General features: G+C 49.5%; 1 protein-coding gene and 1 long non-coding RNA gene across 2 annotated transcripts; one reads left to right on the top strand and one right to left on the bottom strand.

Moving 5' to 3' along the window:
* Positions 1-1,619: 1,619 nt before the first annotated feature.
* On the bottom strand, positions 1,620-9,724 carry LOC134730772 (uncharacterized). Its single transcript, XR_010112732.1, has 3 exons — positions 9,541-9,724; positions 6,227-8,247; positions 1,620-4,163 (listed from the first exon to the last, which is right to left on the bottom strand). It is a non-coding gene; the product is annotated as an uncharacterized LOC134730772 (long non-coding RNA).
* Positions 8,780-11,879, top strand: HOXA13 (homeobox A13). The gene is made up of 2 exons (XM_008960061.6): positions 8,780-9,715; positions 10,429-11,879. The coding sequence occupies exons 1-2, from the start codon at positions 8,794-8,796 to the stop codon at positions 10,671-10,673; spliced, it is 1,167 nt and encodes a 388-aa protein (XP_008958309.3). The 5' UTR covers positions 8,780-8,793; the 3' UTR covers positions 10,674-11,879.
* Positions 11,880-13,634: the final 1,755 nt, after the last annotated feature.

Below are 13,634 nucleotides of genomic sequence, written 5' to 3'. Positions count from 1 at the left end.
AGGTAGGAAGACTCCCTTGTTTTATTTAATCAGCTACAGACTATTAAAGTAGCAGTGGGTAAGGGCTAGGGGGAGAAAGGACTGCAGGTGGGCTAACCAGATCTGGCTTCAGAAAAACTGAGACCTGGATCATGTCACAAGTGAACCTGGGATCCAAGGGCCTGGATCAGTCCAGGTCACATGCTGAGTTCCAATGGGCTGCTGTGTGTGCTTGGAGCAGAGCTGATCCCTTAATCCTCTCAACCTGAGACAGACAAACATACACACACACACACACACACACACACACACACACACACACACGATCCAGAAAGTCCCCTCCCAGCTCACCTGGTTAGGCCCACACTGGACCCCTGGCTGGATTCCACACCCCCAGCCAAGCAACCCTGCTCTGCTCCCAGCAGAAATCACAGGGACTTCTATTCCTCAGGGTGACAAACGAGTCTGCTTGCTCTTGGTGACATCAAATTACTTTGCACCAGCCTAGGGTCCCATGACCTGACATAACCTCACATTAGATCCTAGAAATGTAAAGAAATATGGCCTTTTTAAAAGTGGCTGAGAGCAGGTAATTGCTAGCAGGCTTGAAGGGTTGTCCCAAGCTCAGCTCGCGACCTCTGCCTCCGAAGCTGATACCAGCAGGAATTCATGTGTTTGGACTCTCTATGGGCAGAAGGTCGAGCCTGCATTTAACTCTGGACAATAATCAGGTTCTTAAAGCCCAGATTGTTTTTGTGCAGTTACAGAAATCACAGGGAGGCTTTGGACCTAAATGGCAAGGAACACTCGACAGTGGCACCGCCCCCACTGCCCCCCAGCCAGGCTTCCACAAAGAACAGGCTTCAGCGGAGAATGGGCTTCTGCTAAGCTTTAAAAACAGGCCTTCTTTGAGCTGCTGTAGCTTAAATTTTTGTGGAGAATTACAGTTTCATTGCTTCTTATTCTTCTCCCTCCCATCTCTCCCTTCTTCTTTGTCTCCTGGCTTGTCTGTGGCTTCTCTCTTCCCCTCTCCCTCTTCCTCCGAATTGTTTGACTTCTGCAGTCCCCACCCTTACCCTGACCCGAGCCCTCACCCCTGCGGTGAACTCCATCTTAGGATCTGGAGACATGGGACCCTTAAACCCACCACTGTGCCCAAGGCTTGGTAGGAGTCAATCTTGCTGATACCCCACAGACAGTGGGCAGAGAGCTCATGGCTTCTGCAACATATAGTTGGAATCGTTCGAGATTATTGTAAAATATGTACACACACTTTCTTCTCTTTTTTAATTTACATACCCCTTATGAGTTTCATCAAATAGCTCTTTTCTAATACCATGAGAATTTATATGCTTAGTGTAAAAGCATCCCAGATATTTAATCACTACTCAAAAAATTAATTAAGAAACCATAAACAACCCAAATACAAAATACTGCCATAGAAAAGATGATCAGTATCCACTCAGACAAGTGGGGTTAGAATTTATTAAGCAGCCGGGTAGTGTAAAAGTTGTCAAATTCAACCGTGTGCTATTTTCTGTTTTTACCTTTTTGCTTTCTGAAGTTGCCAAGGCTTTCAGTTAAGTCACTTTCAGAGTTCGACAGGGAGAATCATGCTCAATGTAAATGAGACTACCAGATTAAAACAAAAGAAACCAGAACATCTTTATTCATTCTTTTTAAAAAATAATCCCTTATTGCTAGGGGAATATTTTCAACGCATGGCATTGAATTTCTTCCTGAAAACTGCAGTTGCTCTGATAAGCCATCAATTCAGTGCAAACTTTCCTAGTTTAATCATTAGAAATTTCTTTTGAGTTTCTACCAGGGGAGAAGTTGTGCTGAAATGAAATATAGTCATTTACCCACTAATAAGTGAATATGTGTTAATTTAGGACACACTAAGGACTGAGGTATGTTTTTTGTGTTCCTCCATAATTCTGATGCAGCAATAGAAATTTTCTATTAAAGGACGATTCTCTCATATAAAAAAGTAACATAAATCTTCCTCTTTCATATGTAATTTTTAGAAAGATGAGACAAGATTTTTAGGCAAGATGGGTCCACCCCTCAAACCCCCTTTTTGTCCAGCTTACTCCTGGGTGAACCCTCAAGTTTTTTCTAGAGTTTCATTGCAATAACCCAATTTCAAGCCCTTTTACTCAATCTTGAAATATAACAGATCTTTGAAATCCTATGGTGGGGGTGAAATGATGTGATGCTATCTGGGATTTACTTTAAAATACTAAAGATAGAGAGAGAGGAAGTGGATAATAAAACATTGAAGATGAAATTATAATAGGGGTCAAAACTTGGAAATGGGTACCTAGGGGTTTGTTATGCTTGTGTGTGTGTTTGACAAATTCCATAATAAAAGGATTTTTTTTTAATTGTATCGGGCAAAGGTGGAAAAACTATCCTTGCCAAAGGGCTACCAAAAAACAAAAAAGTGGTCTGTTGGTTAGCACCTGTAGTTGCCCATTCCTAATTCTTGATTTCCAGAAACAGAAAACGACCTTGCTCCCTTTTCATTTCTCTGGAGTCAGCGGCCAACCTTGATGCTTTCTTTCCGGCAAACTCCCTCTCCCAACCCATAAACTGAGTATCTAAACCCAAGGTTGGGGTATGATTAATGGAGCTTCCGTACTCAGCTCCCCTCACCAGAGTGTAAATACCCATACAAACTAATATCAAAAGTTCTTACTGAGCACTTCGTTTCCCTGAGAGCTGGGCCGAACGGGGCTGGAGCCGCGGGACAAAGGAACCGCGGCTGTTCCTTGAAAAGTGCTGGGTGCTCTAGACCCGCTCAGTGAGAGTCCCTGGAGCCAGACGGAGGTTCTGGGGAGGACATGCGAACCTGGCAACGCCAGTCCAGGACTCACCTTCCACGGGGGACAGGTGTATTTACCAAGCCACAGGAGAGGGAATGGTGAGGGGTCGGAAAAGTAAGAGTGAGTAAGGAGATGCGCCAGCGAAGTATGTCACCAGCCTGGTCCGACAGGGTGAATTTTTTTTTCGTAGGGCTGGGTATGATGCCTGTATTTCACCCACATGACATTGGATGCGCACATTCACTCTGTGTGTGTATGCACGTTTGATGCGTGAATATGCGTGCATATCAAGGCACACACATCGTTATGATTACAGCATATAAAGTGCCCATAAAACTCTGATCACACCTCAGTGTGTACTTGAAGGGGTCCTGAGTTCCCCTTCCTCGTCGCTGCGCTGGTGAATTTCCTTCCCTCCGTCGCGTTGTGCATTAAGAATTCGCAGCTGGGAACAGGGCCGTGGGAGTTCTTAGGAGTCTAGGGCGAGATGGACCCCCGCGGGCCCAGGCCGCCTGGCTGCCTGCGCCGCTTTCTCAGCGAGAAAGCCGAGCCCGGCGGGGCCAGGCTTACGTGCAAACCCCCTACTTCCTTCAAACGCTCGAAGTCTTCAGTGTATTTGTTGACTTAAAGAATGCACTGCCCAGTCCTGGTTTCCTGTTTTGTTGCGGGCGTAAGCATCAAGCTAGGGTGGGGTGGGCGCTCGCGGGTAAAATTCCTTTGGGCCAGTGGCAGCGTCGGGTACAGAGACCCCTCGTCCTTTTCCCGTCGCAGCCGCACGGAATTCTCCGGGCCGTCCCGCGCTCGCCCAGCGCCCCGGCTGAGTGACCCGCAGGTCACTCCCTGGGTGGCACGGGCCCCTGCAGTCCAGCAAGCCGGTGTCCCCCGCGGGCTGGCCGCGCACTGCGAGAAGGCGTTTCCTCCCTCCAGCCGAGCCCTTCACCAAGCTCCCCCTGCTTCTAACGCGTGCTCCGGTCCTTTCCGCGAAGGCTGTTTCCAGCTCCAGTGAAGAGCGATCAGTGGCACTGTCGGGGAAAAGAGCTCTTCCACCACCACGGCCGCTGCCGCGGCTGCCGCCGGCTTCGGAGTCACTTAGGCCTCCCAGAGCCGAGTTTTGGAGGCCGGAGTTTGCGCCAGCTCTGAGGAGTCCGGGCGCGGCTGGCCAAGGCTGTGCAGTGGGAGATGCTCCTCATGGGAGTCTGGAACCTGGTTGTTCTGAAATGGTGTGTGTGGGGTGGAGATCTCCTTGCTCAGGGACTCTCTGGGGGAAACAAGGCAGGGCTGTACTCAAATTGGAGTTTTCCTTGGGCTTCTGCCGTCTTTCTGAGTCCCTGTGCACTAGTGGCTTTGTGGTACCTGAAAAAACAAAACAAAACAAAAAACTCTACAGGCAGCAGGAGAGCTGCTCCTCCAAAAACCTGCTGTCCTTGAGATCCACCCCATGAAGGGATCTTAAAGGCAAAGTGGGGGTCCCTGTAGATCTTCCTGGACCTTGCACTTCCACTTTCACCATGTTAACATTTGGTCACCACAGTGACCATAGCCCAAAACTATCCCACAGCCTCAAGCCTTTTACTGCCTTATGATTGTTTCAAATGCACAAAAATCTGGAACAAAAGGTTGAGTGAGTGACTCGATGCACCATTTCCCTGTCCGCTGGCCAACTTCAGCCCAGATCTCAGGACCTACCAACCCTTTCCCCTTAAGAAAGAGGGTACAGCTTCCACCTGATGGGGACACTCAAAATTCCCTCCATAAGCAGAGCAGTCCCCCACTTGCTCCTTTCCCAAATGATCTGCTCAAGTTTGGCTTCAAAGGTGCTACACTGTTTGACGATTTCGTCTTTTCTCTTTCTCTCTCCTCAGCCCCTCAACCAGTTTTTCCTCTGGATCTTTCTTCCTTTGCCATTATCTCTGTGCCCCAGCCCACCTAGGGTGGGAGAGAGAGGGTTAAGATGTTCTGCAAAAGTGGCTTGTAAAGCTGCTTGGATACATTAAAAGCACATGAATATCCTGAAATACAAAGTGTCTTTAGAACCAACCAAGGAATGTTTATCCTAGTGCTGGATGGATGCAAAGAAATAGTGCCAGGGAGCAGTGCTGACAGCCTCCTCAGAGTTAAAGTGAGAGCAGGTAAATTTCATTTGCTAGTGAAAATCAAGCTCGATTAAAACCTGGTTTCCCTTTTTCCTTTTCTTCTCCAATGCTGGGAGCCCAGAGCCCCGTGGACCAGGCTGGCATCCAGTTCCCCACCCAGAAAAACCTAGCTGCGGTTTTTTTCTTCAGTGAGAGGTTTTTGGGCAACCAGTCCCTGCAGGGCACCCTGGCCTACCCCAGGAAGTAAGAAGCCTTGTCAGCCAAGGCATTTTGGAACACTGAGAAAGGCTCTGGTGATTCCTGAAATAAAGGCCGTGCTGCAGAAACTACCCTCCGGTCCTGCCTGCACTGCCCTCTCAGGGCTCCTCCGGGGAAATCAGTGCACCAGACAGTACCTGGGAAGTGACTGCAGCCTCTCCCACCTCTCCCACCTCTACTCATGCAGCCCTCTGCTTGGCTGTCATGCCTAAGGTGCCACCGCTGCCGGCCGATCCTAGTGGGTGCCCTGGCTTCCCCAGTCTAACCCATGAGGAGCCTGAGAATATAAAATTGTCAGGTTGAAGGTGCCTCTGCAATCCTATAGGAATTCCTGAGCCTGGAGAACAAAAAATCAGAGGGACAGACAGCTCAGAAGATCAGGACCCACTACCTTGGCAGGCAAGCAAATCTTGACCTTGCCGTTGGGAAAAGAGGAAAAATGCTAGGAGGGTCTGTGCTTGTTTCCCAGAGCACACCCGTCTCAATCGTCCGCCAAACTTTCTTTTGCCACAGCAAGTCAGTTTGTTGGCTGCCTGGCAGGGAAAGAAATCATATTGGGAAACATTAATAAATATCTTATCTCCCTTAGCAGAAGACAGGGAAGGAAGATTATTCTTGCTTAAAAGTGAGTAGAAATTCTGAAACTCAGACCCAAATTATTCAGAGCTCGTTCTCCTTCTATAAACGACCTCCACTGATTGGTGGCTACAACTCAATACTGACAGGACATGCAGACATTTGAAAACAGTGGGGCATGCCAGGACGCCATGGACATGTCTGGTAGAAAAATAAGATACATGTTGAGATCCAAGACAAGAAGAGAACAAGCAGGGTGCCTTCCTCTAAATAAGCATGTCTTGAGAGGGTTTTTTTTTTTTTTTAATGATAGGGACACATCGGGGAACTAAAAAAAGTCCAGATAAATTTGATCAATAAGGTGCACCATAAATCTCAAGAATTCAGGCCCCAAGCTTTTTCTTGGCGAGAGCGCCACATTTAAGGAGCAAAGCTTAATTTGAGATGCAATCCAAAGCCTTCCCCCAGCACCATCCCTCTCAGACAAACCTGCTTGTGGCTCCTCGGCCGACAGATGAAATCTTGTCTCACCATTTTTGGTGAGGAGGGACCCAGTCGTCTGTGGAGCTGAGACCCTTTCTCTGCGCGCAGGGTTCGGGGCTCCGGTGAAGTGGGAGGGGGAGGGAAGAATGTGGAGCTGGCCTTGGCCGCCGTGTGCACCGGCAGCTGCGCCATGGCCAGAGGTGAGCTGGCACAGGCGCCGGCTAGTGGGGGCTCCCCAAGCTGTGTTTTCGTTTTTCCGGGTCTGGCCGGAAAACCGAAGAGGCTCAAAGCCCTGGCTGAGCAGGGCGGAGGCAGAGAAGAGTCGGTAAACACCGCCCCAAAAACCCCACGAAGGCACCAAAAAATTCTGGGCAGCCGAACAGAGTCAGAGCCGAGAATTTTAAAAAGAGAGAGAAAATAAAGAGTGAGGGGATGTGGGCAATGGGCCTTTTGCTGCTGCCTGTGTCTCTACGCTCGCATGGCAGTTCTCATGCTGGCTGGACTGCAACTTTCAACTTGACCTTGGCCTGCAGCCGTGTCTGACCAGTATGTAAAACCGCCTTCAAGTCCTCAGGAACAGGGGCCTCGAACCCTACTCTGTCTCTTTGTCACTGTGAGTTTTACAATGCCACTTGGAGGGAGGAAGGGGGGTGGTGAAACGGCCAGAAAGTAACAGAAAAATCAAGTCCCTACAGAGGCTAGTTCCTGAGTCTGCAAATGGCCAGTCAGGGAGAAGGTAAACTGGGGGCAAATCAATATTTACCCAGAACTGCTAAAAAGTCAAGAAGGAAGGGGCACACTTGGTGGGGGGGGGGGGGTGGCTGGTGTGGGGGTCATAGAAGGTTTTATTGGGCGACACTTACATTGGTCAGGACAAATCCAGGATCAGGACAGATAAAAGCCCAAGCCCAGCCACATTGGTCTGGATCCTGCAGGAAGCCCAGGGGCCTTAGAGAGCAGATGGTGGGGTGTGTGTGAGGGGTGGTATGCGTGCTGCTCTGAGTTTAGGGCTGAGTGTGCAAGCTAGGAGCAGAGGACAGGTCCAAGCCTGGCTTCTCACCAGTCCGCCTGGGGTGGAAAAGAATCCAGCACTCTCCCCAGCACTATTCCGGTAATGTGCCCACTTTCACTTTGAACGCTTGTTCCTCTTCTAGGCATCTGACCAGCTCACAGTAGTGAATCAGGAAGTGGAAGTATGTGGCTCTAAAGCAGCAGGACCCCCAGAACCCCTCGACAAAACATGGCAGCTGCAAGACGTGTCGCTGCTTGGTTCTTCAGCACCAACACCCTACCATGCTCCCAAGAAAAGGTTGCATTTCCCAGGCACAGAGGAAAGGCTTCTTGGGCTGGTTCTTGGGCAAAGAAGGACTAGGCACCCTCTGCAGGCTGGAGATACTACTTGAGGGGAAGGCAGGAAGTGGCCCCAAAGAGCCCCTTTTTCTTGTCCCAAAATAGAGTGAAATAGCGAGTTCCCAGATTCCTGGAGAGTCAGGTCCGGTCCACAAAGAAGCGTGGCTTTAGGGCCCAGAAGGGGGGTTTAAGTCCCAGCCAGAAGCACAGCTGGGGCTTGTTCCTCTTAAGCCCCTTCCAGAACAAGCCAGCCATACTGGCGAGGTGGGAGCATGGATGAATGGTGCACACGGATCGCTCGCTCTATCTCAAAGTCTCTGGAGGAGGAAGCGTTGTTACCAGGTCAGAGCAAGGATCAGGCTGTATACCTAAGTGTGCGAATGTGAGTGTGTCAGTGTACACTGTGTGTGTGTGTGATGAGTCGTTCTGAGTCTATGGGTCTACATGCAAACATATGAAATTGCTCACTAACAGTGTGGACAGGGAAGGGATAGGGGCTCCTAAATGCAGTCCAAGCCTCCAGTGGAATGTCCTGGGACCCAGGCATATCCGCAGGAACCGATAAGCAGCAAACACCCTGCCACTGTTTCCCTGGAAAGAGCAAAATCGCAACTCCATCGAAGCCGAAGGCGCCGATGTCCGTCCTGTGGTCTCACTGCAGAAATACGCGCCGGTTCCTGGAAAGAAAACAGTCCCAGAGGCTCCAAGAAACACCCATTCTGAGCTAGGCTGGTCCCGTCCTCCCCACTCTCCCATCCCTGACCGCCGGCAGAATTACCTGACCTGTCCCCAATGCTCCAGATCGCAACCCAATCGCGCGCCCACCTCCCCTCCCCGCCTGGTTGCGCGGGTCTGGGCCCCACTGGGATAAAGGAAGGGAAGGGGGGCGGAGATGGGGCCGCCCTTCCTTCCCTGCCCCACCCGCACGTTCCTCCGCCTCTCCCCCGGGTGAATGGTGCGCGGCCGCGCGGCTGGCGCTGGGGACGGCGCGGGCCGCGGCGGGGACGACGGGTGCACCGTGCAGAGCTGGAGTCGGAGCCGCCCGCTTTGCATACGCCGTGGGCGGAGCGGGGGGGCCGGGCCAATGGGCGGCCGCCTGGCGCGACCCCGCGGGGCGCGATCCGCCCCCCTCGCTCGGGCCCCGGCCCCGCGCCGCGCGCTCTTCACTTCTTGGGGGCTTTTTAAAACAGCGCCACTGGGGTCTTCTCCATGCGGCTCGGGCTATGACAGCCTCCGTGCTCCTCCACCCCCGCTGGATCGAGCCCACCGTCATGTTTCTCTACGACAACGGCGGCGGCCTGGTAGCCGACGAGCTCAACAAGAACATGGAAGGGGCGGCGGCGGCTGCAGCAGCGGCTGCAGCGGCGGCGGCTGCCGGGGCCGGGGGCGGGGGCTTCCCCCACCCGGCGGCCGCGGCGGCAGGGGGCAACTTCTCGGTGGCGGCGGCGGCCGCGGCTGCGGCGGCGGCCGCGGCCAACCAGTGCCGCAACCTGATGGCGCACCCGGCGCCCTTGGCGCCAGGAGCCGCGTCCGCCTACAGCAGCGCCCCCGGGGAGGCGTCCCCGTCGGCTGCCGCCGCTGCTGCCGCGGCTGCCGCTGCAGCCGCCGCCGCCGCCGCCGCGTCGTCCTCGGGAGGGCCCGGCCCGGCGGGCCCGGCGGGCGCAGAGGCCGCCAAGCAATGCAGCCCCTGCTCGGCAGCGGCGCAGAGCTCGTCGGGGCCCGCGGCGCTGCCCTATGGCTACTTCGGCAGCGGCTACTACCCGTGCGCCCGCATGGGCCCGCACCCCAACGCCATCAAGTCGTGCGCGCAGCCCGCCTCGGCCGCCGCCGCCGCCGCCTTCGCGGACAAGTACATGGATACCGCCGGCCCAGCTGCCGAGGAGTTCAGCTCCCGCGCTAAGGAGTTTGCCTTCTACCACCAGGGCTACGCAGCCGGGCCTTACCACCACCATCAGCCCATGCCTGGCTACCTGGATATGCCAGTGGTGCCCGGCCTCGGGGGCCCCGGCGAGTCGCGCCACGAGCCCTTGGGTCTTCCCATGGAAAGCTACCAGCCCTGGGCGCTGCCCAACGGCTGGAACGGCCAAATGTACTGCCCCAAAGAGCAGGCGCAGCCTCCCCACCTCTGGAAGTCCACTCTGCCCGGTAAATGACGACCTATTCCCAGCCCTGGTCTTCCGGCTCTGCTCCAGCTTCTTCTCCGCTCGCACCCGGGCGATCCCGGGTGCCTTTCTGTTCTCTTCCTGGTCTGCCCTAGCGGCTCGGCACCCCTGGGAGCCCGAGCATGGCTGGCTGGGTCTGCCTGCACTGCCTCGAGTTGAGCTGGTCCCTGGCTCTCCCTGGGTGAGGGGTGGCTTGTGGAGACCTCGGCTAGCTTCCCTCTCCCTCTGCGCCCCGCCCTCCCCAGCCCCTGACACCAATTTAAGGATGAGAAATTGACCAGAAAACAGCTCCCCAAATTGCCCCTCCCTATTCATTCTCTCAAAAATGGCTTCATTGTAGAAGCTTCGAGTATTGGGACGGGCACCCAGAAAGGAGGCAGGCACAGAAGTGTTGTACCTTGAGCCTGGCGCTAAGGTGTGGGCCGTTGGACCAGGCTATCACTCGAGGCTGCCTACGCGCTGCTCCTGCAGGATGGCCGGGTTGGGGAAGTCACTGGAGCCCTGGGTGATTTCATTTCAGTTCAGAACTAACTACCTTCCCCACTGACCCTCTAGGCTTTGGCAGAAGACAGGATTGTACAGCGGGTGGCAAAGAGCAGCCGGGCGCTGCAAGGCGGGTGGCTCTGATCGAGCTGTCGCCTATGCCCTGGCTGGGGTCCGATCCCTGTGTAACTTGCCTTCTCCCTTGTCTTCTAGACGTGGTCTCCCATCCCTCGGATGCCAGCTCCTATAGGAGGGGGAGAAAGAAGCGCGTGCCTTATACCAAGGTGCAATTAAAAGAACTTGAACGGGAATACGCCACGAATAAATTCATTACTAAGGACAAACGGAGGCGGATATCAGCCACGACGAATCTCTCTGAGCGGCAGGTCACAATCTGGTTCCAGAACAGGAGGGTTAAAGAGAAAAAAGTCATCAACAAACTGAAAACCACTAGTTAATGGATTAAAAATAGAGCAAGAAGGCAACTTGAAGAAACGCTTCAGAACTCGTTGCTTTGCCCAGATAATGATAATAATGCTTAATAATAATTGAAGAATGGGAAAGAGAAAGAGACAGAGACTGGCATTTTCCTCTCCCGAAGGAGATCTCTTTCTCTTTAATGGAATCTACAACTGTTTTAAAACTTTAAGAAAGGTAAAGACTGCCAGTTCTTCCGCCAACCCCATCAGCCCAGCCCGTTAAATGTCAAACGTCAACCCCCAAAATACGCAATTTCAGATAAGTTACGCAGTTACTGAAATCTTGTAAGTATTTAAGTGATCGTTACATTTTAGGACACTGCGTTAGATGGTAATAATCTGGAAGTTGGTTACAAACGCAAGAGGCCATTGTAAACATCTGCTTGTCCTTCTTAGGTCGCCATTCCCTTTGCATGTTAAGCGTCTGCTCAGGTAAATCTTAGTGAAATTCCTACCGTTGTTGTATGTTCTGCAAAACATTTTATGTATAGATTTAGAGGGGAAACGAGAAGGTACTGAAATAATGATCTTGGAATATTTGCTGTGAAGGGAGAAAGGGAGAGAAAACTCTTCTGAGGATCATTTGTCTTGGTAGTATAGTAAAACCAACCAGCTGAACCTTTCAGGCTATAAGAGAACCCGGGTCGGTAATGTCTTTTTAAGAATAATTTTTAATTGCTTATAACAAGCATATTTTGTGGCATTTGAACTATATTTACTGCTCCAATATCCGTTATTTTCCAAAGGATTTTGTATCTTTTTGAAAATGTTTACATCATCAGATGATCCACAGAATTCACTTTATGTGAGATCTCCCGAGAGTTTCCATCCCAACATGATGGACTTTGGTTGGAACACAATTCGTTTTTTCATTTGAATTGGCATTTCCCAATATTTGCTAAACATTTGCTGGAGAAATCATTTTTCTTTTTTCTTTTTTAGAAAACTCAGAATGAAAATTCATTCCCCTGAAATATTTAGGTGTCTACATTCTATATTTTGATCTATTAAGAGATTAGTATTTTTCCATGTTTATTGTGTTATCAGAGTGCATTAGAAAGATTAGTGATTCATCTTCATAGCACATTTTTAATCAAGCAGTTATTTCAACCAGCACATTCGTTTTGTTCATATTCACTATAGAATGATATCTTGTAAATAAAGACATTCAGCACACTGTGAAAATGTATTTGTGCACCTGCTTTTAAAATATTTCTACTAAAAATGAAAAAAACCCTTAGACCTGTAAATAGTGATATCGTAATATTAATTGTTAATAAAATAGTCACTGCCATTAAAATCTGCAGAAAATACTCTTTACTTTCCTATGCTAAATGTGCACTGCACAGAAAGAAAAGGAGCAGGTTTATCTTATATAAACCAAGGACCATTCTTTATTATTATTCAGTACTTCTTTTGCTACCAAATTTTTAAGAAAAGGGAGAAACCCCTCATAACTAAAATCCTAAAAAATGATAAGTGCTTCAAGGAGATTAAAGTGTCAGGTATTACAAAAGGGAGAGAAAAGAAAGGAGGAAGAGATAGTATGAATTCCCAGGCTCCCTGTGGAAAATGAAAACCAGTTGTTTTGTAGCAGCAATGCCTAGGCTGTCGTATTTTAAAATCTGCTGTTGGGTCTGCATGTGTCTGAGAGGGCAGGTTTTGATATTTGTTGAAATGACAGGACTACGAAAGGCCTTAAACCTTGACCTTGACGAAAAAAAAGACAATTTGTGACCTTGACTTTTGACAGCTCATGAATTGGCCTTAGCTGGATTAGTAGATCAAGGGCGCCACCTCGCGTTGACAAGCCTCCTTGTAATTCTTCAACCAAGGGAATCAAGAGCTCTTACCTCCTTGACTTTAGAGATTCAGTACTCAATTATTTGGCTCCAGCTGGAGCAAATTTGAATATATGTAAATTATACATGTCCCTGTATATATGTAAATATATATAATATGTGTACACATGTATACATTTGCATATTAGTGCTTGTGTGTGCTTGTATATATATTTGTAGAATCTGTACAGATATCATATCATTAATTGCTAATGACGCAAGATATTGTAATTTAAGGTGATTTCTAGAATTGAGGTACAAAATGTACTTTACAAGATGAAGCCTTGTTCCTTTTCTCTAATGGCCAAATTTGATTTGTCTTCACAGTGGCTTGCTCTGCATCAGATTTCTGCAGATCTGCTTTAAAGCTGTACATTTTTGTTACAGTCTAAGATGTGTTCTTAAATCACCATTCCTTCCTGGTCCTCACCCTCCAGGGTGGTCTCACACTGTAATTAGAGCTATTGAGGAGTCTTTACAGCAAATTAAGATTCAGATGCCTTGCTAAGTCTAGAGTTCTAGAGTTATGTTTCAGAAAGTCTAAGAAACCCACCTCTTGAGAGGTCAGTAAAGAGGACTTAATATTTCATATCTACAAAATGACCACAGGATTGGATACAGAACGAGAGTTATCCTGGATAACTCAGAGCTGAGTACTGCTCCAGGGTGGTGTGCAATCTTATACTGATGCTTGTGAATCTGCCATTTGATTTGTAGGATAAATAAATATGTTTAATATTAACAACTTCCATCAAAACTATAATAATAATATTATATCTACTGTTGACCTCTAACAACAATCAGGTGCTGTATTCAGAGTCATAAAGAATACACATGTATGTTTGTATATTTAATATACACATAGGATAATGTGTTTTTGTCAAATCTATGCTATGTGCATATGTATTAAAATGTTGGTGGAATCAGTAGCCGTGGGATGCAGAATTGTGAGATGCAGGCTAATTTTATCTTTACGTTAGAGGAAAGTAATAGTGAATGGAAGAACCAGATTCATCATTTTATGGAAAATAATATTGATTGGTTACAAAAGTGGCTGCCGGAAACCTCTCCAACCTCTCCTGAGGACTCACAACTTCTT

Source organism: Pan paniscus, chromosome 6 (assembly GCF_029289425.2).
Source record: "Pan paniscus chromosome 6, NHGRI_mPanPan1-v2.0_pri, whole genome shotgun sequence".
Lineage (NCBI taxonomy): Eukaryota > Metazoa > Chordata > Mammalia > Primates > Hominidae > Pan > Pan paniscus.
This window is presented reverse-complemented; position numbering and strand designations above follow the sequence as displayed.